General features: G+C 39.7%; 1 protein-coding gene across 1 annotated transcript in view; it reads right to left on the reverse strand.

Moving 5' to 3' along the window:
* CNTNAP4 (contactin associated protein-like 4) overlaps positions 1-27,121 on the reverse strand; it is a 232,909-nt gene that overhangs the window by 11,374 nt on the left and 194,414 nt on the right. Inside the window, exons 16-21 of the mRNA XM_004690363.2 lie at positions 23,531-23,701; positions 22,572-22,790; positions 10,619-10,858; positions 9,547-9,771; positions 8,019-8,152; positions 7,115-7,202 (exon numbers count right to left, since the gene is read on the reverse strand). Coding sequence (XP_004690420.1) covers positions 7,115-7,202; positions 8,019-8,152; positions 9,547-9,771; positions 10,619-10,858; positions 22,572-22,790; positions 23,531-23,701 — 1,077 coding nt within the window. The remainder of the gene's footprint in view (positions 1-7,114; positions 7,203-8,018; positions 8,153-9,546; positions 9,772-10,618; positions 10,859-22,571; positions 22,791-23,530; positions 23,702-27,121) is intronic.

Raw genomic sequence — 27,121 nt, forward strand, 5'->3', positions numbered from 1 at the left:
GGTGAAGCCTCTCACCGCCCCTGAGCCTCTGGCCTATACCCCAGTTCTGTATGCACAAATAAATAAATCTTTAAAAAAAAAAAAAAAGAAATGTATTTCAATCATAACATGATCATGACAACACTTCTCAACGTTTCTTCTGCAAGGTTAAAATTTTAAATAAAACTTCTATAGGCCTTTAACCAATGCTTACCCTTTAAATAATGATAATTTAAAATAAACCAGAAGCTATGACAATGGATAAGATCCAATTCTCTGGTACATGTTTGACATGAGGCAACTTTTAAAAACCCTATACCTTCACATGCAAATCTTTTACCTGTTATAAATTATTGTATGAAAATGTTAGTCTTTAACTTAAAATTGACAGCTAGCCAATTAATATTTACTATTTTGAGATCAAAAGAGACAGGAAATAATTTCCTTACTGAAACATGAGCACACAAAACTTGATGAGTGGTAAAGACAAGTTAGAATGTGTGTGGGAGCACACCTGGGCAGAGGTATCACTGGATAGATTAAGTGATTTGGGGTGGGGGTAAGCGGCGCAGGGTCTGTGTTGAGGATGAATCTTTTCATCACCTTGTTCTCTTAGTCTGTGGATACTACTTCAGCAACAACTCCTGGCTCAATTACTTCTCAATTTGTAAGACTCTGCATGATTTGAAGATTCCCTGTGATTTAGACAGAGATTTTTATCCAATGGTACCTAGTTATGGGTTTTCTCTCATCTACACAGAACATCATGAGCCCTTTTAATCTGCAGACACAAGCTAAATAGCTTGGAACATTTCATATATTATGCATGCAACTATTATTTCACCTTCATCCTTTTGATACCACTGGACTGCCAATTATTTATATTGGGTCGCCTCCGTCTATTCTTTAACCTACTTTATTTTTCTTCCCAATGTCTTTCTTTTAGGATTTATTTTTGGTGTGGGTCAAGTGCACCATTCATTTCACTTTCCAGGTGATAAATTCAAATATCAGCAAAGCCACTTTCTTCTGATGATATTTTAGTCTGGAGGGGTGAGGATCACACTTTTTAGTTCCTCAAGGCTTGTTTGTTCCTTTGCTAATATTTGCTTCAAGCGTTCTCCTACCATGTTATACTCAGGACCGTGTCTGTTTCCTTGAGGAGTTTCATTTTGACAGGGAATGATCCTGTCTGCTTTTGTATGTCTCATCTTACCCACAGCTATATCTCATTCACTGGCTTCCTTGGCGGTAAGTCAGAGAAGGCAGATAGTACGGCCTGTGAAACTGTAGGATGATATGCTAAGGACCCCTTTCCCGCTGTCCAATTTGGGACAGAGAGGACTTGGCCCAACTTTCAAGTCACCCTTAGCAGCATTCAGAAAACCTTCAATTTTCATCTCCTCCTTGGCAAAGAGGGAGGCGGGCACACTGATGCTGACCTTTGCCCTTGGGGTCCAAGGATCTCTGACTCACACCTCTTCAAGTGAAGAGGGGGTCCAGACAACCCGATCTGGAGGGCTGCACCCCACTCAGGAGCTCTTGCTGAGCCTCTCCGAGCTGATTCCCAGGCTTTCTTCCTACCATGAGGCAGGAGGCCCCCAACAGTGTTCTTACTGGTGACTTTCAGGCACCCTCTGGCTGTTGGACTGCACCAACTCCTTGCTACCGAAGACTCGATGGGTTGGAATTTAGAATAAGGAGGGGAGGCAAATGACAGGCACTTTACAGCCACTTCCCCAGAAATGAGTCAAAATAAACTTGGTGGCTGTGTTTAGCTGTTCCTAAGAAAAGCCGATTTTGGAAGTGACATCAACTTTTGCATTGGCAGTCATGCTGATAAGGAAGGACAGTGAATACAAACATGTACCCTTCCTATTATCTGGTCCTTGGGGTATCAAAAAAGAGACAAAACAGAAAAGGGAAGAGACTAATGACAAGTGACTCTTACTTCATCAAAATGCCAACAAAACAGTCATGGATTGGGATATTTCTGGTGGTAAAAGTTGTTAACTGTCTCATGTTTTTGGGCGACCTTGCCTATTCAAAAACAGCTTCAATTGCAACTTTCAACAAAGAGAAATATCTCTATTGTTGTAAAGGATAAACCTTTTAACAAAAGGTCTACAAGAAAAATTAAGTACCGAGGAGCTAAAACTTCTATGAAAGCCATTCTGTTACTAAGGGAGCAGACTCCTTCTGGAAAGAATATGAAGTAAATGGAAGCACAATGATGAGGAGTGTGCTTTGGGAAATTTCTGGTGACTCTTAACCAGGCAACAGAGCAATAATCCCCAGAGAACAAACCTAAGTAGATTGGCCATACTTATGGAAAAGGGCTCCCTTATAAAAGGATCTCAGTGTCTTTAAGACTTAAAGATAAAGAAGGCTTATCTGATAATGATGCCCTGAATCAAGGAAGAGCAGGATTAGAAACCAAGAAGCACGTTCACCATGACACGCAATTACCACAACAAAGTTCTGCACCACGACAAAGACAAGGCAGAACAATAGCCAACCAGCTGACAAATACTCCGTGGATAACGGAGCAGCTTTTCATAAAGGCACTTATCGGTCAACTGAACCTGTTTCGAGACAGAACCTTGCAGACCTGATTCATACAAGGTAGCACCAGGTAACTTGTACTTTTCTTCTGCTTTCTGCATCACTTGTCTCATCGCAAGTGTCATGTGGAAGACACTTGCAAAATCAGTGTCCTGAAATAATCAAATTAAACTTTCTCGAGCACCCTCTTGGCTTTTTAAAGCGGTTTTACATAAAAAATCCCTGAGACTAAAGCTTGCGCCGAAAGCCCTTCTGAGGAGGTGGAGTAGACATCCTCTTTCCTCTGACCACACACTTTATTTACATCTGGCCGAAATCCCCACTGCAGAAACCTGAGCTACTTCCTGGCTTTGCAGCCTCAGATGAGATAAATGATCCCTCTGGGTCATTGCTTCGAAATATACCTGAACTACTGCCTGGCAGGAGCAAGAGCCAATTCAGGTTCTTAGAACACTCTTCTAGCATTTAAAAAATAACCATGGACAGAATTCAGAACTTTATTATAACATGAGACCTGGACATAAACGCTAATGCCATGCCATCTATTAGTGATGAAGGATCAGGAACCATGACTGATGTGGCCTGGTCCTTCCCATTGCCTACATGACACGCCAGCATAATTTTGTGGGTTTTGAAATGAGGCAGGCCTCTAGCTTTTACTTACTATGTTGGACTGCCAGGGAAAGGGACAAGGACACATCATTGCCAGAGGCCCCACCTGAAACATACAACTGTTATCACATGTGCCCAAAGTGTCTGCCTTGTCATATGCTCTCTATATTAATATAAATTTCATTAACAACATAGATTTAATATATTAAATCCGGTTGCACATCGAGCATCAAGTATTCTTTGGATTTGGGACACGACACTTCTGATCTATGCTCATGTAGAGCATAGAAGTTTCTAGGTGTGGCCAGCTCAAGTGACACAGATTATTCCTTAGAGACCATTGAAGCCTCCAGAAGAACAACATCACTCTCAACACTGAAGACAGATTACAGTATTTCACTGTTAAAAGACTCAAAAATCAACCTGATGACTATAAAAATGATGTTACTTATTATTTTTCTCACTCTAAACTGTGCTTCTATTTTAGAACTTGCTTTACAAATAATCATGATCTTAAAAGTCATCTAGTGACTTACTTCCAAAATTACAGCGCCTTTGGTTGTCCAGCTCAATGCTTGTCTCACCTCTAGGCATCAAAGCAAGTTTTATCTAAGGGACTCTTGACATATGAGAAACTGTTCTGAAAGCTCATGAGAGAGACTGAGCGGCTGAGCACAGACTTTATTTGCCTCCAGCCTAGACCTCTGCTACAGTACTCTGACGGGCTCCCTGGCACTGTGGCCGCAGAAGAGACAACGGCCCACTCCCCATCATCACTGCTAGTGGACAAGAGCTACCGCTCCCAGCAAGTGAAGACAACCATCCACCATCTACTTTAGTAAATTATAGAACTAGTCTACATAGAAGTATTTATACACATGGACACTATACAAAGATGTCCAAGCACAGAATTCAAAGCTCACTTTCACAGAGAAATATGACTATGCAAAGCAAATTTAATGTGGTCTTCTGATGAAAGGAGGATCTGGACCGAGTTGCAGCTCAAAAACTTTGATCATCCTGCCATGTCGTTAGTATTTTATTATTGCCAAGGTCATGGAGTCCTTAAGAAATGCAGCTGTAACAGGAGTTAGAGCTGGGCTCCACGTCATTGTTCACCATGCCATCATGGTTTCTCAGAAATGTCCCTCCTTCTTCGGTATCTGCTAGTGATATTTATGAACAGTGACTGTCATCGAAAATTATCCCCACAGGTCTTCCTGAGTTTCAGAAGTGAGGGAAAGAGAAAGTGGAGAGAGGAAAGCATTTCCTTTATTTCTGGGCTTCCATCTGAAGCAGCAGCACACTGACCTAGCCTCCTACCACCTTTGGACAAATGTAGGAAAATGACAGCCCCCCAAATAATGAGTGGTTTTTATTCTTCTTTCTTAAAAAAAAAAATATTCAAAAACTACAAAAAGATACAATCATTTTAATACAGTGTAACTTGGGAACTATCTTATCTAAAGCAGCACAGGGCACACTGTACTCAATAAGGCACCCTGGATATTTCCCAGAATGATTCTTTCCATGCCCCTTAGCCACAAGCTCTGGGAGGTGAATGCAATGTCTCCCTTGCTGAGTGCAATCCCGGTACACACAGCGGCAAGCAGAGGATGGGCTCAACCGAGCAGTGAGCCAAAGGTTGACAAAAACAAAAAGGACATTTAATTAGCTCAGGGGCCATGTGAGTGTGCCTTCAGATTTCTACTTACTGGGAGTCACTGACCAGTGGCCCCTCACTACTAGACCCTGAAATCCATTGTCTCTCCCGAGTGCCATGTTCCCATGGGCAGCTGCCAGCCAACGGCAGAGGCCTCTAGGACCGGAAGACAAGTTCATTCTGATGGACATGGGGCTGCCCTGGTGGCTCCCTCTCCAAGGGACCCCCAAGGGCTGTTCAGCACTTCTAGATGCACACAGGTTGAGGATACTCCTTCTAGTTTTTCCTCTTTTTCTCAGCCTTGGCTCGCTCCCACCCCATTTTCTCTTTCACAGTATTGGTTTAATAAAATGCTCATGTGGCTAGATTTGTCTTGGTCACCGCTTCTTAGAAGAACCGGAGTGACACAGTAAGAAACTTTAAGACTGAGCAACTCTGAAAAATTCATAGCTCCATTTTAGCATCTATTTCACTATCAATTACTATGCTATATTAAACTATAATCACATACTATATAACATTTTATTCTAAATTTACATGCGGCACAAAATTTGACCATAAATTTTTAGTCTTCTTTGAATTACAAGTGACTTGCATTAGTCTTTGGTTAAGATCCATACCTTTGGCACATGGGAAATAAATTCCTACTTATACTTTTAAGAGAATCAATTGATTCAGACTACAAAGTTCACTGCTGAATTTGGACCATGATTTTATTTTTCAGCTTGAGTGACGTGCATTTTAATAATATGCTATTCTTACAGAAACACCAACATCTTTAATTCCATACTAATCTCCCCTATTCACTTACAAAAAGAAAAACCCATTTATATAATGAATGTTATTATTCTACTGTTTGATTAATGCAATCTTCTTCAGAGAATGCAGATCAGCTTCCCAATTGTTTTACAATTTATTGAACATTTTTATTCACAAAAAAAATATTTTTGTCAAACACACTGGCATCAGATTTGAAGATGTGATTTCTTAAAAAATATAGTTGTATCAAGTTATTGCATAATAGTTAAAAGATTTTTATCGGGTGTGACACACTTTTATGTAAGACCTCTTCTCAGACCTTGTCAGCTTGAGGAACTCTGCAGATCAGGATTTGTTTTATTTATTAGCTCTTTTTATCACTATAGATGAGTTTATATAATTTATACTATGAAATGCAGAGTTGTTTAGTTAAGCTTCTCAATATCTAAGCAGTACTCTGCACGTATCTTTTCTGTCCACTCTTGCATGCGAGAAGAACACTGCAGCTCAGGATATTTGCCCTGTTTGTTCGGAAAATAAGAGGACACAATTTTGGTGCTCATCACAGTCCTAGAAAGTCTATAAATATTTATAATCCCAACTATTAACCTTCTCGAGGGCCAATATTTTGATCATTCACCCATGGGTTTAATCAAACACTCTCAAGATTCTGAGATTATGTACAGAGAATGCAAGGAATGATTAATCAAGGTACAAATAACTGAAAGGTCAAGAAATAAAAGATTCCATTTACAATCCTGGACAAAATGTTCCAGGTTGGCTTCAACTATCAAACCAGAAATGGAAATCAGACTAGGCATAGCCCCCGCTCCTTGCAAATAAGGTGGAATTTCAATACTCTTGATAATTATAACTAAAACGTAAATTCCTTTCTAAATTACAGTCCCCTTGTCAATTCAGTGCTTACTGGGCAATATGAAGAAACACACAAAGATCCTGATGTTAAGATAGGAAGAGTGTTTCTACTTCAGGGCTATTATCAGAAGTAACCGGTGGAGAGAGCTAAGAATTAGAAGATTATTTAGATCAGGGTCTAACAAGAGTGATGACAACCTTTCAAGGCAGACTGGAGCCAGCACCTCCAAAGCACATTCACAAGGAAAGCTGTTGCTTTCCCCCACCCACTTTCCCTTTTAGACTGAATCCGAGTTGTAGCATTAGAGCAATGTCTGCATGTACTTGGCTGTGCTTTGACACACAGCCTGTTAAATCTGTCTTTGTTATTTGATATTTTTGAAGTGAGACAACTAAGTCATGTTTCATTATGTGGGCCTGACATGGGGCAGGCCAGTGTCAGCCTGTCCCAGGAGGATGCTGCTCACCCCACACCAGGCCCCTACTCACAGATAGACACACTGCTGAGAACAGGCAATTTCTACTTTTGACTACCACTCACCACTCACTTCAGAGATAAAATAAGACAGGAGGTTTCTAGTAGCACACACACACACGTGTGTGTGTGCGTGTGCATGTGTTGACATCACCATTAGGAGAGAGCCCTTCCCTTTCACTTACCTAAAATCCTGCCCAGGACAAGAGATTTGACTGCACTGAACTCTGTACCTGAAGACAGGTGAACTTGTCTCTTTGTATTCTCATCAATCTACAAGGTTGTTACAGGAGAGACGAACATCCACGTGGGTGCCATTTTGTTGGAGGAACCAAGGGAGCAAAAGAAGACAAAAGGAAGCCACAACACAGGCAAGAGTTAGTGTGGCCCCAAAGAGTTAGAAAAACACAGTTCAAAGAGCTAGCCACTTACACAGCTGACTATTACTTTCTAAATTTGTTCTGTATGGTGCTCAGATATCTCTGCACCCCTCTCTGTATCCCCTTATATCAATTTATTGTTCTGCACTGTAAAAGAAATCCAAAATTGGTAAGGCCTGCAAAAAAGATAGGAGTTATTTTCACCTTGGTACTTTCATGGAGCTGGGTATTTTACTCAAGTCACTCAGCTAAGAAATTTTGCCCTATGAGAAGGATGAAACGGTAGTGATTTTCTTTGAAAGCTGGTAGAGTGAATAATCCCACTTTCTCTGCTGTGACTCACATTCTTTCAAGAAATTTATTCTGCTAGTGCAATCATTAGTAGCTTTGCTTGAGTTATGACTGTATTTAGACCCCTCTGAAGTAAACTGGCCCCCCTGGGCAGCAATGCCTGACCTGGGAAACTGGACAGCACTTTTCCCCTGAGCAAAGCAGAACCAAGGGGGAAAATGCCTGCTATTTTTAAGGACTAAATATTTGATACTATCTCAGAGAGACTCTTGTCGCTTCAAAATCCCTGACCACATCTGATGGTCTAAGATGTGTGTAAGACAGGTCTGGAGAGGACGTCTCTGTTTACTTCCTCCATTATCAGATTTCAGCTATCATCCGTCCTGTCACCCTGCTTCTGCGGAACTGCCTCTATTACCTCAACAAAGACCACTCCTTCTTCTCTGTTAATCTGTAAGTGGTGAAGCTGCCCATCTGCCATGTTCCTGAAGTCAAAGCTGACGACATCAGGTTCTTGATATCTATTCAGCTTGTATCTGATCTGCAAACTTCCTAAAATTGGAGAGGAAAGTTATGTTTTAGTTAAAGTTGCCCTTCAAGAGCGACTCATAAAAACTCAGAATTCATTTTTGTTATTTATATTTCGGGGGGGAAATTTGCAATAGTTCATTTGCATACATCCTCTCATCACAATTCCTAGAAGTCGATGACTGCGTGGAATGGCACTACTTTCAAAATCAAGACCAAGTATGTTGCTAACAAGCAGTGTCTTCCCATGAGTCTTTACTTTTCCCCTAAAAGTCAAACACGCAATTAAGCATATGCAAATCACTGCATTAAAATAAGACTCCATATATTATGCCAAACTACTGTGGAGTAGTTTGGAGTACTGCGGTAACAGTTTTTATAATCTCATGTTTTACAAAATATATCTACCACTCCTGAAATGTAATTGATTAAAAAAATTTTCATGAGCAAATGTAGTTTTACTAAAGATAGAAATACCTCCCAATGGTGTTGGTCACAGATTTTGGAATGAAATCTGTTGGTCACAGATTTTGGGTGAAATAAATGGTTTTAATCCTTACCAATAATTACAAATTAATACAATTCAACTGTTTGCAAAGATGTCAGTTGATTTACTTCACGGGGTATCTTCTCATTTAACAAAGAAGCTGTTTTAATAGTATATAGGCTCCCTGATCAAAATATAAAGAGAGAGTCAACATAACTATTGAACAATATTAGTTTTATTTTGGTGCTCAGAGCCCTTGGGACCATTTTTAGCTGAAATGATTCATGTGCTGATAAATGGACTTATTTTCCTCATCCAGAGAATGTGTTTAGAATATTTTAATCTTTATTCCGGATGTAGGGGAGAGCAAAACAAGAGTCAGTGGTCTTAACCTGCATGACAAGGCCCTGAAATTCATGTACCAGCATTTCCCATTACTGTTTTATTGCCTGCAATTAGAACCAAGGGCTTAGTTTGTGAACATTTTCTTATACATAATACTAGTTTGCTAACATTTCCTCAAAACTTCCTACTTTGAATTGAAGGGGATTTTTTTATGTACAAATAGTCACTAAATCTCAAAAAAGGAATCACAAAACTGAGAGTGACATTCATGGAGAGTGACATTCATGAGGAGCTTTAAGGAAGGAGAAAAATAGAAATATTGTTCACAAATAAATGAAAAATTTCCATTGATATATAGGATTATCAACATTATAAAGACAGTAAAGCATCTTGCTTATTTTAAATAACCATTTTCAATTTAGATTGAACTTATATAGAATAGTGCTGAAAAACTAAAATGAATATAAGAAACAGACATGCCATTTTGCCCACTGGTAGTTGGAGAAGCAAGAAAATGAAAACGATTCATATTATCACCGATCTAATGCTCTAATTCAATTTTCTCTCTCATCTAAAAAGCACTCACCATTTTTGGCAATGATCACGGAGAGGTATTCTTTGTAAAAGGAGCTCATATAGAGCAGTAGGCTTGGTGCTCGTGTTGTTCGGAAACTAAATCTGATCATTTCTCGGCTCATCTTCCTATCACCATGAAATGACGCGGCGTGGGAGCTGGAATTTTTACTTAAGGAATAATTTTCTTGAAAATTGTAAATCACAGATGAGCCAGATCCAAAATATGCAGAAATCTCTGAAATGACATGTCAATTTGGGTTAACAAAAATAAGTATCCGGGTCTTGTTTCAGTTATATTCCGGGTCTTGTTTCAGTTATATTGCTACTTTTGTAATTAAAAAGAATGAATTGTATAGTTAAAGCAAACAGCCCTGAACTACAATTAAATAACACAGTAAATTAATAGAGCTTTCATGATGATCCTTGAAATGGTTTTATGTCAGAATTACATATAATTAATTCACCAGTTAACCTTATCATTGAAAGCTTGATGCTTTCCTGTCTGACTTCAGACATAAACTAGGTCACTTGGCTTTCACCTCTTTACTATCCATTTTCTTGTTTGAATGTTAACTCCCATCTATTCTTTTGTAGACAGAACACACTAGTCTTAATTCTAATAGCTAAGAAGGAAGTTACTTAAAGGATCCTCTTACCTTCCACAATCAACAAGCAGGTATTTCCTTTATACCTAAAACCCTTCGTTTTATTGTGCGATATAAAAAGTAAACCCAGTCTACCATTCATATCATAGAGGGAGGTGGGCATTTGGGCAGCAGCGATCGACACTGTTACTACAAAGTCACTTTAAAATCATTTTACAAAAGCATTTGACACACAAACACACAACCAGACATGCATATGGGAAAAAGAAGAGAGAGTATGAGGGATGATTACTTTCGGATCCATGAGCCCCGTTTCTCTTCACTACTACAAAGGGCGAGGGTTGCATGTGAGTTGGAGAAGACCCTTACCTCAAATGAGTAAAAATCCGCAGTGGAAATATGTCCACTGTAGCCAGTGGTCATCCAGGAAAGGGCACCCAATGCTCTCCTTGGGTGGTTTCCTTGGAGCCCACTTACCATCAGAGCAGAACGGCCCAGCATAAGCAGAGAAAGTGCAGTCACAGGAGAAGCCTCTGGGCTTTTCTCTGCATTGGCCCCCATTTCGGCACAGCTTCCCATAGCTGCTGCAATGCCCTCGGCACCCTGGCTCCACGCCGGGCGTGACCTTGGCTCTCCCCTCCAGGTCCAGGGCCATTCCGTTCAATTGCAGAGCTCGGATACACCCCAGGAAGCCTCTCTGCCGTGTGGCTGTTCCACCTAAAAGGGAAATACTGCAAATGGAAACACGTCCCTAGGTGTTTTACTCAGGATTTAAAGACCAAGCAAGACTGAGGCCTCACAGAGACTGGTCAAAAACTGGATAAACAAAATAGGACTTCAGAAACACTGTTTGTGAGAAAAGACTTCCTGAGGGCCCTCCCCGGTGGCAAAGCTGGTTTAAAGCACAGCACTAAGAAGCTAAAGCCACTTGCCCATGAGTTCGATATCCACCTGGGAGGTGACCCACATGGTGCGGCAGACCTCTCCTGACCTGCCCGCTGCTCCCTTCAGCAGTGTACTTCATCAGTAGGCCTGTTCTGTTCCCCACTCTGTCTCTGGTGAATCCTGTCACCGCTCCTGTACCTCTGGCCTGTATTCCAGTTCTGTATGTACAAATAAATAACTCTTTTTAAAAAAAGAAAAAGACTTCCTGAAAGGCAGAACAGTGATCCCACTCTTGAAGAAGTTGTATTAAATACTTGTTTTCTAAAAATGATTTGTTACACTTTCAGCTGGGTGTGTTGTCCCCCCCCCCCATTTGTTCCTCAATTTCAAAGAATAAAGGCTGTATCTTCTCCGCTCCAAAATAACAGTAATATGTGTTGATATTCTTACACAGAAACTATTCTGGGGGCTCTCCCTGGTGGCACAGTGGGTTGGAGTGCTGCACTGCGAAACTAAGCCAAGTCAAGGCTGCTTCAGTGTGAGTTAGATCCCCATTTCTGTATACATAAATAAATAAAACTTAAAAAAAAAAGGAAAGAAACTATTCTAGGAGCTATTTTAAATTAGCATATACTTGTGAATTAAGTGTGGTTTGTCCTTTATAGCAACACTTGCCCCTGACACAGTTCAGAAGTCATGAGGATCACAAGGAACCTTTTAGTCTTTCTACCTTGACTCTATCATGTCTCTGTTGTTCTCCCAGTCACTAAGAACCAGATTATTCGCTTTTGTTTGGTGTGTTTCCCAGGGAATTTTTTTCTAAGTGTTGGTCTGATGTTCCTGTGTTAAACTTGGTAAGAGTCTCAAAAAATTGGGATCAATGAAAACACAGTGGTTTATCAGAAGCTGAATAACACAGAACAATATGCATTTATCAAGTCATCCTGGAAGAGGTTTACGACGTTTGGGTAGAATCAGCCTACATGATGCTAAGGCAGAGGTTCTCAGACTTCAAAACCTATGAGTATCATATGCAAGGCTTCCTAAAATTATAGATTCAATCATCTGTGCCAAACAAACAAACAAAAAAATGTAATTCTGTGGGCCATGACTTACATGGTCAGCAAGCATTCAGGAGGCATTCGGATGCCATTTCAGTCAGCATAAAGCACTATCCTCACAGGTGGCCCTGCATCAGTTTCCTGTCCAGAATCCCTCAGAGCTCAGGACAGGATGTGGGGACACAGGGGCAGAGTGTCCCATCTACTGAGAGGGAGCACGATCTTCTCCACACCCCACACATACTTTGCCCCTATGACAGACGCACTCCTCTCCCACCCGGTATAGCTTGCTCCTCATCTAGCCTAAAGGATGTGAAATCGCCTGATGCTTAAAGCTCAAATGGAGTTTCCTGCATGTATTTCAAAACCAAAAATTAGCCTGAAAGAGCCTATATAAATGTTCTTTCTCATCACCAACAGATGTTACAGTTCACCAGCTCCCTTTGTACTTTCTGAGGTGCTCCAGTTGAGGAGAGCTGCTCCAATCTCAGTGTCCCCGGACATAGCAGCCAGGCAATAGCTATTTGTAATAATTAGCCAGTAATTCAAATCAACTAATAATTCTCAATTAATCTATCATTAATAATTAATCCAGCCATTCATTATTGGATTCTACTTTTACGGAGGTTAGTGACTCAAGAGTTAAAGGATTTTGTCCCACAGGCATGTCTGTTTCCTTATCACTGAGGATGTGGATAAAATCCAACGAATATTTCTAAACATATTATGTACTTTTTTTTTGACAACAAGTACCATAAAGAGTACCAGAAGAATTCCTGAGAATTCTGGACTCTTCAGTGAACTATGGAGAATTCAGTTTCACAGGTAAATCACTAGTCAAATGGTGGTATTTAATTTTCTATACTCAAGTTTCTTTAGTGAACAGAATCTGTGCTTCTTGGACGAGTAATACAACAGTCGGGATACGGGTCAGATTTTCTATTTATAAATCCAGGTGTAGCTTATGGAGCCAGACACACATATTCCAGTTCTTCAGGGCATGGCAGGATAGGCAATGACTTCATCTCAGAGTTTCAGAACGGGGTCAATCTTCTTGCTTACTTTTCCTACAGTTACTCATCCACTGGTCATTCTCTCTTTCTCCTTTATCCTCACGACTCTATTGTCCTTCCACATCAAAGTTACTTCTCACCTTAGTTTCACCTTAGTAACCTCCCTATTACCTCGCTCTGCTAACTTGACTCAGGAGAACTGTCTAAGGCTCAGAGGTAAGTGGAAAAAGAGTCTTCTGGTATCTTCACTGGAGGCGTCTTTCCTGGGTATGGCAGCCTGTAGCCTTGGCTCAGGAACACCCTGGAGCAGGGCCAGAGGCCTTACAGTCTGGATTCAAGGTGTAATCCTGGTGCATTTCATTTACTTCATGTTAGAGTACTTTAAATCAAGGTGTATAGTTTATGGTACACAGTGACATTAAATCACGGTCGGTTATGCATTTGTCACTGAAACGTCCTTAGTCTCTCTGATTTAGGGCTTTATCTCAGTCTGCCAGTGACATAACAATAACTAAATAACTTGGAATCCAACAACTGGATACAATCCATTTTCATGTGTTCTGATTTGTTTATTCTTGTTTTCTTTTGTTTTAGATGATGAACTGGAGGCATAGGGAAGTTCAGGGCTAACTCACGAGCACAGCTGAGGAAATAGTACAACTGACATATTTAGCTAGAGGCAGAAAGGTAGGACTGGAACCTATAGTTGGTCGTTTATTATAAGGAAGTCTCTTTCCTCTCCATAGCAAAACAGGCTCAAAGAAGATTTCCTGGTGCTCCTACCCACAGCTCATTTTTGGTTTGAATGGCATCTCAGTTCTGCATGCTTTATTTTGCAGCTACCTGTCTGGGCACTGTGTCCGAGATCTTGAAGATACAGTGTTTTTTGCAAGTGATCTTGCTCTCAAAGGGTTTTACAGTCTAGCAACAGACTTCACAGCAAAAACAGAATTCAAGAGGATAAGTCAACAGAGAGGGACATTAATAGGGAAAAAAATACTCAAAATACTTGTGTACATCATATTTGCAGTAATGAGGAGGAAATCAACTTTGTAAACAGAACTTAGTTGTGTGCTTTCAAAGAGTTAATGTTTACTTAATGAAATAGTTATTTCAATGATCAAAAAAACATAATGCCTACATATTTTTCATCATACATGTACTGAGAATTTTTAAATTACCAATAAGTTTAAAGTTAATAAGTTTTTATTTTAAGACATAATTATTCTGGAAAACATGGTTAATGTAAATAGGTTTTGGCTTGAAAGCTTAATTAAAGATTCCAATGCCTTTTCAGGGTTAGAGTAGGTCCAATTAAAATGAGCTGCAGCTTGATTAATTGATTCTGGATGTTTCTGCTGAGCTATTATGTTTGGAGCTGTCTTCCAATTAATTTTCTATCAATTTATCTGCCATACTCTATCAGATATAATGAATTCTGGAACTTCACAAACACTGAGTATCTTGTGAAACAGATGCCTAACCTTTCTGTGTGAATGAATGTTAAGTGAATCTGCAGCCTTACGTAAGAGTGTTGAAATATTGCACCTAAATAACGATGCCAGGTGCCGAGACGAGGCTGCGTCCAATCCCTTCATCACACTCGTCACTCTCAGGAAGGAAGGGTAAGTGACAGACGCTGCTCTCATAGAGTACTAGCTGGCTTTCTCCTCTGCCAATTTTCCACTACTTCTATGGCAGGAAGACCTTTAATTTTCAAATGACAAATTATTTATGTGCTGTCTTTGAATACTACTGAGGAGTTAATTGGGAACAACTGCATAATTTGCCCAGGGCCTGAGAGAAAGAAAGGAGTCAAGATTTCCACATTTTGCTTTAGAGCTTAAATACGAGGGTTCATTTGGCAGAGCTCTCCTGGACTGTGGTACCATGCCTGAGAAAAGCAGCCTAAGGCCTGGCCACAGATTAAGTTAGGGTAGGAAAGTGAGAGGGGACACAGACTGGGGCCAGGACCAAGCTAAGGGGGTGACAGAGGCTTTCTGCACTGACTCTTCTGACCTGTCCTGCCCACCATCCTGGGTTGAGACAGCCTTGCAGAGACATTGAGTGTTCATTAAATAAAGGTCTGTGAGATGGGCATCTGGCTAAAACGATGTCCTGGAGCGCCCCCCACTGGGCAAAGTTCTGAGAGGGCTGGAGTGAAGGGGCTCTTCTCCCTCAAACCCAAGAACCATTATGGCTGAAGAGGCAGCCAGTCTCAGCAACAGCATCAGGGCAGAACAGTCAGTCACTTTTCCCTGAGCCAGAGCCAGTGGTGACAGCATTTCCTATCCGGTGGCAAGAACATTAGGGGACAGAGGTCTGCTTAGACTTCTTACTACAGGAGAAAGCCACAGCTCTCTGGTTTGTCTGTACTGAGGCCTGATTTAAAGAAATGAACATAGTGGTATTAGTCGTATTTTCTGTCCTCAAGATTTCCCATTTGAGTTCTGAGTTCAGTCAACAGTCATGAAGGTTTGCTCAGTGGACGTGAGAAAGGATACCAGGAGCCTCTGAGGCTAACCATGGAAAAGGTAGCTCACGGGGAGAAGAGAGTTGTGGAAATAAATGATAAGGAGAAATGTGACTTGTTTTACAATGTGCTTTGGATCTGGGGGGATACATTTGCTAATACAAAAGAAAACTGAAATAAAAGTTATTTGAACAGAAACTATTTGACATTCTCTTTTTGTAACTACGCTTTAGCCTATCAAAAACAAACTGAAAGTTAAAAAGAAACTAGACTGAATTATAATTAAGAACTTCTATTCATCAAAAGACACCATGTGCAGTGTGAAAATACAATCCTCAGAGACAGAGATAATTGTGACTGATTTATCGGAAGAGAACTCATCCAGACTACATGAAATTCCTATATTTTCTTTCTTTTTTTTTTCTTTTTTAAAGAAGACAACCCTGTAGAAAATGGGCAAGAGATGCGAACAGCCACTTGACAAAAGAGGGTGCCCAGATGGTTAGTTGAGATTTGGCCATGTTTTACACACCCCTCTGCCATGACCCAGAAATGCCTCTCCCAGCTTTCTGCCCAACACAAATACAAACATATGTTCACCAGAAGGTGAAACAGCACAGGAAGGATCAGCAATGCCATCCTTGGAATGATGCAAATACCCAGCCACAGGAAACACATCTCTCTCTGCACAGGCACTGTCAGTTTCCCAAGGTGCCCAGGTGACACCAATGTGCAACTAAGAATGGGCACTACAGATTCAGGATTCCAACAAGCTCCAGTCAATGCCAGTCTCTGTGTATGGCATCCAGAAGTTGTTTGCTCTAGATACTCAGAAAATATTTGTACCTTCAATGCAATTCAATTGCAATGCAAATGACTTCTGAGTCTGTCAGCAGTCCTGACTTCTCCTTCAGGTCCTAGTCACAAAGCAACGAAATGGAGTTGCCCCATTTAAAAACCTGTCAGTAAAAGAATTTAGCCTGCAAACAAAAATTGCAGAGCTGGTTGAATGAAAATCAATTCAAGGCTAATTTAAGAAGCTTCTAAGAAAAATGCTGAGTTTACAAACCAAAATAGAAAATGACCACTGTCACTTTTCAGCTTACAAAATGATGGATTTTTCTACCCATCATTTCCGTGGCTGGAGGATATCTGTGGGCACAGGATAACAGAAGTGAATCTTGACATTGAGTTATCAGAGTTAACAAGGTCAAGGGCACATGTTTAATATCTCACTTAGCGTCATATCAGTAAACTGTACTGTTCAGTAAAGCTATTTAGCTAAGATAGGTCATAAATCACAAAAGAGGAGAAAGGAGAAGAATGTGAAGAAGAAGGGAGGGGAAAAGCTGGTATGAACAAGAGTGGAGAGAGATGGGACACAAATCCAAAAGCAGTCATCATTGCTGCTATGGAAAGTGTGGTTGTCGTTGAGATTATTGGGGAAGGGATGGCCTTGATGCTCATTATTTCTATTCTCTTTGATTACATTATGTCATTTTTTCCCTCTTTTTCATACCAGGTTTTTGGATCATGACTTTATCTCTCTTGGACTGTGCACCACATCCTACAGTTTAGATCAGCTGAACATAACTGTTCTACCATTTGGAACTCCAGAGACTGTGAGAACCTTCTGTTTTATAATTCTCTGGTGTGGGCTAACATGAGTGGAATCACTGGATTTGTCTGTCTCATCCTTACTCCTTTTTCAGTCACTGTATGTACTGTTGTCCAGCCTGTCATGTTTTTTCTACCCTACTTACTATTTATTTTTATGGACTGTGCAGAAGTGAAAGCCTTACACAGGTTTCCCCTCTGAGATATGAAAGTACTTCACCACCCTTCGTTAGTGGACTGAGCAAAGTGAAGAACACTCTGGAGTCTTTAGTGCAGTCTCATTGCAGCCATCACTTCTGAAAGACTGCCAGAAACTTTAATATCCAAAAAGGGATTGTCAATAATTATCAGCAGTGTAGGCTGGGTCATGAAATGAAGAATACAATTTATTCAAAATTTACATCTATCTGTAAACATCCACAACATTATCTGTACATGAAATGTTAAAAATAGTATCTCAAATGAACATACATTCTAGATTATTAAGATTTCTAAGGTTTTAGATTCATAGTATTTACTTCCTTTGTTATTTTAAATATTCCAGAATATAGGCATTTCCTATAACAAAGGAAAAACAATAAGGTGCACTTTGGTAAAAGCTACTAAATGTTTGGATAATAACATTAATCTCAGGTCGACAATACTATATTAGTTCAGTTTTGACTGGTATTTTAAAAAAGACTATTTTCATGTCATTTAAACACTGTTATTGTTATTATTATTATTAATGTCATCATTAGCATCTGGATTCAAAACATTTTTATTAGCAGAAGAAAGTGACAGACTTATTCTTTGCAATTACATTTATCTCATTCATTTACCCCAATACCCAAATACAGACAGTCGTTATGCACACTTGAAAATACTGATTAGCCATAATTATCCTTAAGATGGATGGGTGAACTACAAATTAAACTCTTGAACTTGTAAGTAAGGAGAATGAAATTACCCCTTAAAATTTTAACCAAAAATCAATTATATTGGATTAAAGCAGAGATCCCCAGCCACCCAATGAGTCATTGACTCCCAGAGTAGGCTAACCACAGTGTGTCTTAAAGTGTTACTAAAAGGAGGGAAAATTAAATAGCTTCGCAGGGAAGGCCCTTCTACTCCTGACATGTGCTGGCACAGAACATCTGCACAAGGAACCCCAACTGTCTGGGGCGAGCGGGTGGGACTGAGGGGCGAGTGGGCTCTCACTGAAGAGCAGGAAATCAGTGAGTTAATTTCTCTGGGCTTTGAGCTTCTGTTGTCTGACAAGAGCATGGTTCACAGGAAATAACACAGCCTGTGGGGTCTGGAAACAGCCTTCATCGATGCTACAAGTGAGACGATATGAAGAAAACAAGAAACATCAGCTTCTGTTGAAATTAAAAACTGAGAAAGGATATATGGAACCCTAAGACTCACAAAGGAGTGTGAGTAAAAATGCTAGCCACAAAAAAAAAAACAACAACAAAAAACAGTCCATTAGCAAGTTGTGTGCCTCTACACCAAAATACCATCTCTATGGCTCACCACCTCCATCTTGGCCCACTTTCCCATTATTGCTCATAAGGACCAAGGCCGCCTGCTTCCACCCTAGTCCCTCCAGTCACATCCTCACAGCAGCAAAAGAGAAAGTAAAAAATGTGAATGAGCTCAAGTCACTCCCCCCAACCCCTCAGTATAATCCAGGTACCTCATGTGGCCTCCCATCCTTGCACAGAACGTGACTGCCTCTCTCTCTCCGTTCTCTCCTTCATACCAGGATTGTTGTGGCTCCTCAACTGCCGAGGGCTCACTCACCCTCCCTGCACCTGCAATCCTCCTCTTTCAGATGCTCACGGGGTTCCCACTTCTGCCCCATCTGTCCTGCGTTCAGATATACCCGTGACCACCCAGTCCACCCAACCTCAAACAGAAGGCCCCAACCCAAGTCATCACCTAACTCCTTACTAAGCCGTTTATCTTACAGCATTATCATTATCAGACATTTGATGTGTCGACATGTGCCTATACGTGGGTATGCACAAGTGTATATAAGTACACACACACACACACATATTGCTTTTACTTTTTGCTCTTTTGCTGCCTGTCACTGAACAGAACTCTCAGGAAGTAGAGACCTATTTTTTGGACTGGAAATTGCTCATTAAATCTGCTCTATTACAATTTTTTTTTAAAGATTTACTTATTTATGTACACAGAACTAGGGTATAGGCCAGGGATGGTGAGAGGATTCACCAGAGACAGAACAGGCAGATAGATGAAGTCCACTGCTGAGAGGAGCAGGGAGAAGGACAGCAGAGGTTTGCTGCGCCATATTGGCTGGGGACTGAACTAGTACTGAAGCAGCTGCACCTAGCTTCATAGTGTTGCACTTTAACCTGTTGCACCACCAGGGAGGGCCCCTCTATTACAAATTTTTTAATAAGTTTTTTACTTCGTGTTAGAGTAATCTCTTAAACTATAATTTACTACAAGGGAAAAGTATCTTCACCGAGAATTATTTATTTATTTATTAATAATATAATAGTTTATTTTTACATCATTTTGTGCATGTTTTCATCTCAGTTGTAATCTCCATGGTCTTCCCATCACCAAATCACCTGTATGCCATCACCATCGTCCAGTGCACTTCCGTCCCCCCACTGTTTTTGATCCCATTCCCCACTCTACCCCCATAAAATGTCGCTGAGTTGTTCATTATTATTATTATTTTCTCCCCTGGAGAATTATTTTTTAATTTTTATTTTTTGCTAGCAAAGTTATAAATTGATAATTTCTTTTTTGCAACTAAGTATTTGGTCTTATAAATATTATTTCCTTAACTTGATTGGAGACCTTCCCTAAGAAAATGGTCCACTCTTGGGCCCTTCCTGGTGGCGCAGGAGGTTAGGGCACAGCACCACAAGCTGGCCACAGTCCCTTCAGTGTGAGTTCCACCCCGTGCCCTTGAGACGATCTACATACATGGTGCAGCAGACCTCTCCTGTCTTACCCACTGTTCTCCTCAGCATTGTATCTCATCAATTAGCCTGTTCTACTCCCCACTCTGTCTCTGGGGAATCCTCTCACTGCCCCTGCACCTGTGACCTATACCCCAGTCCTGTATACATAAATAAGTAAATCTTTAAGTAAATGGTCCACTCTTGCAGAGGTGAAGTAGAAATAACAGAAAAAACAAGACCTCTTTCCCTATTGTAAATAGAGCAGCAATAAAAATAGGGGTGTGGTGTCCTTTTGAATCAGCGTTTTTGTGTCCTCTGGATAGATACCTAAGAGTGGGACTGTTGAGTCATATGGAAGCTCCGTGCTTAGTAGTCTGAGGAATCGTCATACAGGGGTGGGACCAGTTTGCATTCCCAGCAGAGCAGGAGAGTTCCTTTTTCTCCACATCCTCACCACATTTGTTGTTCTCAGTTGTTTTTATATGTGCCATTCTCACTGAGAATGGTATAAAAAATATAATAATAAATATATTTAAATTTAAATAAATAAATAGCTAAGAAAAAGAGACCTCCTGTGGTCTCGTCCCACCTAATGCTCTCCTACACCTGTAGCAGCGGCCTTGCTCTGTTTCCTTATACAAGTCCCTCTTTTCCATCATCCCATTAACCACATCAATTCACTCAGTTCCCTGTAAGAGGGAAAGAGGGAACTGCATAATTACATTTTTATAAATAATAGATGTACCAAAATAAAAGAGACCTTTCTTTTATTTTTGTTTTCAATAATCTTGATTTAAATATAATGAAAATTTCAGTCTTTAAAGGTTTCCAGTAACATGGTCATCTTTGACTGTGACCACACTTGAGAACCCAAAAGCCTCACCAATCGCCTTGACAAACAGGAAACCTCTTAGCTCCTTATTAAAATTAAAGCACATGATTGATGGCGAAAAATGGAAGCCTGTCTTAACAGTGTTTTCTGATTTCATAATAGTCCTTCCCTCCAATGCAACTATCTGAAATCACATGAAGGCCAGTATTTCTATCAGAAACAATATATATGACTTCCATTTCTATGACATTAAAATTCACACTAAGGATGAAAGGTCACGTGCAGGCAAACTGCAGTTGATTTCACCGAAAAAGTCAAAGACTGTTTCAGCCTCTCAGTTTCTAAGAATGGTGAGGCTATTTCCAACTACTGACAGATTTTAAATTGCCATACCTTTTGTTGTGGCCATTTCTCATTTTTATGTAATTCAAGAAATATCTACGTCAAAATCCTGACTAAGCTGCTAGCATGTTATTAAAAGGAAAGTAAGTTACATATTTCCTCTCACATATTCTTTATTATTCCCATGCCCTTAAATTAGGCAGTTAAGTGGCACACGATCATGATGAGGCTACTGATTCCAGTGCCTTCTCACACAGCTGTTCACTTAACATTTACTGAGTGAAACAAGAGTCAATGATAGGAATGAATCCACAAATTCATTAGAAATCCCACATATGTTTTTGACAGACATGTGACAGGTAAACATCATCCTTTGCAAGGAGAGAATATGAGTAAGACAAGACTGCTAAAGCAAGAGGAAGTGTAACTGAGATCAGAGGAAGTTTTTGTTCTAGAACATAACTCTTAAAAGGAATTAAAGTATCATTTCTGCTAATTCCTAATTTATCCAAGGATATGTTGTTACAGTGTCTCTCTTTACAATAAAATGGATGAAGGAGGGTCAAATGAGAGATAATTCCTTGAACTTCATGGTCTATAGGTCCTGTAAAGCTGGCAAAGATGCAAAATCAAACAAACACATCAAGGATCAAGGATATTAATCGATAATTACCAAGCACATGTATGTAGGGGAAAAAGGAACAACATATGCAGGTAGGTATCAAAAAGGCAGCCAGAATGGTCAGAATGACAGACACACACAGGAGTAATAGACACAGGTCAAGTCCTATTTTTACACATTTCTCCTGCCTCCCTGTTTTCACTTAATGGCCTATTTTTGAAGAGGATCACTGGGTGCCACTGTCTAGAATTCCAGGGAGAGTTCATCAACTGGCCCAAGAACTGATAAACTTCTCCAAATTAAATATACTCATGAAAACAAAACTGGCATAAGTGATATAATCTATATTATTTAAAAAATGCAGGCTTAGGAATTAGTCAAACTTAAATCAGAATCTCATTTCCTAGGTGAATTTCTGAAGGCAAGTCATTTAGACCACCTGAGCCTTCACTAGCACATCCTTTTAAAGTAGGGATAATACCTTATTTCACAGGTCAGTTATAAGGAAGAGATGAATCACATGGACAGCCTCAGACACAAGCTAGCAGTGAACAGAGGTTTGATCATTATTTGCATCTTTGACATTATTTTGACCCATCTCTGCACTTCCATCATTCAATTACATGAGAGGCTGCCTACGGGCAGAACTTACCCACAAAGAGTTGACTGTTGAGCTGTAAAAGGACATGCCCGTCAGCAGGGGCAGGCTGCGTCTTTGGTGAGAGCTGATCCACTTGAATCGACGCCTCCTTTGTGTTCCTTTCAACACGAACGTGGTGCCACTGGTTGTCGTTGAAGTGGGTAGGTGATTGCACTGAGATTTCCAAAGGCCCGTTCCCCACATCAAATGAAAAGGTCACTACTGCTGGAGCTGGAAACATGGGGCATGAAGATTGTCCTGGTTAGGGGGGATGGTGCAGGGGGAGTCTTCAACATCCTCAGGAAGAATACCCAAGCCAGGAAGTATTAACGAGATGGAGAGGAGGTTTGAAGTGCAGGGAAGGGTTCTAAGATACCCGCACATAACAGACATGGAAGAGGGTGTAAGACACATTTATAATATTGGAAAAGAAAAAAATTTTAAGAAATTTAGTCTCACAGTCAGTTTTTCATTTTGATGAATCATAAAGTTATTTGGCTGGATCAAGAAAATTAAATAGCAACAAGGATTTTATTAAAAAAAACTATTTTGTAGTGATTTGATTTGAGGTTTACATAATTTTGAAAGCATACAGTATATTTTTGATATTAAGGTACTATTCAATAAACACAGTCTAAAGATTATAATATTATGGCCGGCAGATTTAATTAAGTAATTTTGCAATTAGCTGAGAATTAAGTAATTAAAAATCAAATAATTTAAACATTTAATTATTTGAATGAAAAATTTTCCTCAATTGGTTGTAGAGAATACTAGTAATTTTCCCAAATTATCATGTTAAATACCAAATTATATTCCTGCAAAAAAACATTAACTTAGTATCATAGTTTCTTCAAAGGGATACAGTGAAAAGACTCAGCTGATAACGTAGAAGCACAGTAGTTAACAATTACTTAAAGGAACTACTGCTAAATAGAATCCCACAGAATTCTTTAGAAAAGGAGACTTACAGCGGAGCTCTATGCGTATAAAATCAGTGATCCCCAGGTTCTCTAAAAACACCCCAGATGAAGCTGTTGTCTTAAAAAAGAAAGAGACGTCAGCACTAAGCTCTCCATGAAAAGTAGGAAAATGAAGGTATGAAGCCTCAGTATTGAAAGAAGCTGAATTCCAAAATGACCCTGTGTTAAAAAGGGAAGAAAGAAAAAGTTTGTCAAATAAAACCAGTGACATAATTATACTGCATTGATGTAACACTTTTTTTAAAAAAAAAGATTTATTTTTATTTATTTGTGCATACAGAATTGGGGTACAGGCCAGAGGCTCTGGGGTGGCGAGAGGCTTCACCAGAGACAGAGTGGGGAACAGAACAGGCAGGTCGACGAAGTACACTGCTGAGGGGAGCAGCGGGCGGGTCAGGAGAGGTCTGCCGCGCCATGTGGTCACCTCCGGGGCAGGCGGGAATCGCACTCATGCAGAATTGGCTTTAGATTCTCAGTGCTGTGCTTTAACCCGCTGCGCCACGAGGGAGGGCCGATGTAGCACTTTTTAATATGCAAATACTATAAAGTTAAACAACCCTGCTTTCTTTCTTCTAGTCACTGTATTGTATAGATGATAATTGGAGATTTTACAATCTTGGGTTCCATCCCAAACAGGAGAGGAAGACTACTGCAGAAATGGCCCAACACTGCATTTTATACAAGAAAAATAGTCTCAGACTACATGTCATTATGTAGCATGTGTTATGACGAGCATCTGTCGAGCATCGATTAATGGATTCAGTCTTTTTAACTTGGTGTTTAAACACCTACATTATTTTGAATAACTAAAGCCCTTGAGAAGCTCAAAGTGTTTTTCTTCTAACACTTCTAATGCACACATTTCACAGAGTTACACTCCCGACTAACTGTGTTCACTAATGGGCCTTATAGGTTTCCAAACTGAGGCTGCTGTTCCAAATATTCTCCTCTAATTAAAGATCAAGGCACTTACTCTGTGCCATGTTGATATTCTCATAAACATGCTTTTATTTGAAATTAATTTTTGCTTTGCTTATAATTTTGAAGTACAGAGACAGTAGGAAAACAAATTGGAAAGTTTTCAGACTTAAAGAGAACTGTTGAAAAGATGGGAAAAAAATTTTAGTCTATAAAGTTAATAATACTTTCTGCCCAAATATAACTTATCTTCACCTTCCCATTCGTGTTCCTACTACAGCTATATAACTTTCCTTTTGAAAAAATACTGTCGTCTTATATAGCAGAAAGTACAGAGAAGAAATTCTACACGCTGTGGCATGGAGTGACCGGGGTGAAATCCCACTGGCTAGTGTGTGGCTGATAAGGAATCTTATCAGAGAAATGAACTAAGCACTGCTGCTGCCCCCAGCAGGTTCTCAACACATCGAATATAAATATACATCTTGACTCTTAAGCAACTGTCTCCTTATATACTCACAACGCTGGATGAAATTCCCCAATCTAAATTACCTTCCTGGAAGAAAGATGTATTATTGATCCTCTGAAGTTAGAACACAGCAATTTCAAAACAGCAGTTCATTATGTTAGCAGAGAAAAGAGAGCTTTACTAGAGTTAAAAATCTCAAACTTTGACTTGTGCATAATCTTCAGATTTCAATTAATTTAAATTCTGTACCAAAGAAACAGCACTTACATCTGTTTTTTTTTTTTTTTTTCTTCTAGTTATCTTATGGACCAGACTGAATGGTCAATTCTCAGCTCATCTATGAGATAATTTTAGAGCTGAATTTATTCAGTTGAGAATGTATTTTAAAGGTGTTCCCCTCCCCTTCCACCCCCCCACACAAAACATTGAGTATTGTGAAGCTTATTTCTTACTTTCTTTTTACAGCTATTTCTATGTGTAAGACATTTCGATCTAGAGGGAAGCAAGCAAGAACATGCCAAGTACCAAGTCAGAGATATTGGTTCTTCTCTAACCTCATCTACTTTCAGAAGGAATTAAATGCCTTTCATTTGAAATGTTATATAGATGAATATGAAAATAAAGCAATAACTTTAAATTATGGAATGTTATTAAATCTTACTTATTTGGTCTGATTAGAAAGAACACTCAAAATTACTTCAAGGTCGAAATTAAATAATATTATTATAAGATGTAATCATTCATTTGTGTCATTTTTATATCCTAACAAACCCAATAAAGTATCACACAGGAGGCTTCAGGGAACTGGCTGAACCAGAGCAACAATTCTTTGAATTGCCCCTATCTTCACAATGAAAGCTTTACAGTAATGAAAACAATTTATTGCTGCAGGTAGCTTAAACACTCTCACATATATAACAGTACCGATTTCATTTAGTTATCAAGCATTATTTTACAACTAACAATCAGTAAAAAATGCAGAACACTTTATTACATTAAGAAATTGCTGCTAATTCAAAGTGATTATAAAGAAAGGAGATTCTGGCTTCTCAGAGGAGGAAAAGCGGGCAGAGCAGAGCCCAGCAGGCCTAGCCCAGCGGGCAGGCGCCAGCAGGAGTATAAGGACTTTTGAAGCATTCCTGGGTAAGGTGACTTAAATGCCTCTAAGCTGCACAGGTAGCAGAGCTACATCAGTCACTGGCTGTGTGTATTCTAATGGAGAGAATACAGCTCCCTTTTATCATGTCAACAAAAGCAAATCATGATGTATTTTTCAAAGTGATTAATAATTACTAATTGCAAAGCAACTAATAGTCAACACATTTCATTCAAATGTGTCTTTGGAAGGCTTGTTTCAGGAACCCCGGAGATGCCAAACCAAGCGTAGTCAAGTCCCTTACATAAAATGGTGTACTGATGGCAAATACTCTAAGCACAATTTCCCCTATACTTCAGATCATCTCTAGATGACTTATAATAATTAATGCAGTATAAATGATAGGTAAGTAGTTGTCAGAAGGCATAATGTCCAGATAGAAAGCCTACAGGTTAAGGACAGATGTGACCATCGTCAACCTGACTGCAGAGTAGGTGGTTTTGATCTGAGGGTGGCTGAATCCACAGATAGGGTACCATAGCTTCAGAAAGATTGCCTCAGAAATGCCACCTTTCATCTGGAACTTTCTTTTTAAGATTTATTTATTTATGCATACAGAACTGGGGTACAGGCCAGAGGTACAGGGATGGTGAGAGGCTTCACCAGAGACAGAGCAGGGAGAACAGACTGACTCTTGAAGTATACTGCTGAGGGAAGCAGCGGACAGGTCAGGAGAGGCCTGTCACGTCATGTGGTCACCTCCTGGGCAGGAATCAAACTCACGCTGAAGTGGCTTTAGCTTCTTAGTGCTGCACTTTAACCTGCTGTACTACCAGGGATGGCCCTCATCCGGATTTTTTTTTTTAAATGAAAAAGATAAAGGGGTTTTGATCATATAGAAGAGGAAGTTGTGCTACATTTTAAATTTCACATAAAAAGAGTCTAGTAAAAATAAACTTTTGTAATAAATAAAATAAAATAAAAAGAAAAAAAAGTCTATTTGGGAAAATTAACCTAATAGAATGTTAAGATTATGCCTAGTTTTAAAAATACCAGTTTTGCTGAACTTTTATCCTTACAAGATTATTCTTTTAAA

This window comes from Condylura cristata, unplaced genomic scaffold (genome assembly GCF_000260355.1).
Source record: "Condylura cristata isolate star-nosed mole 26May11 unplaced genomic scaffold, ConCri1.0 scaffold00028, whole genome shotgun sequence".
Classification (NCBI taxonomy): domain Eukaryota; kingdom Metazoa; phylum Chordata; class Mammalia; order Eulipotyphla; family Talpidae; genus Condylura; species Condylura cristata.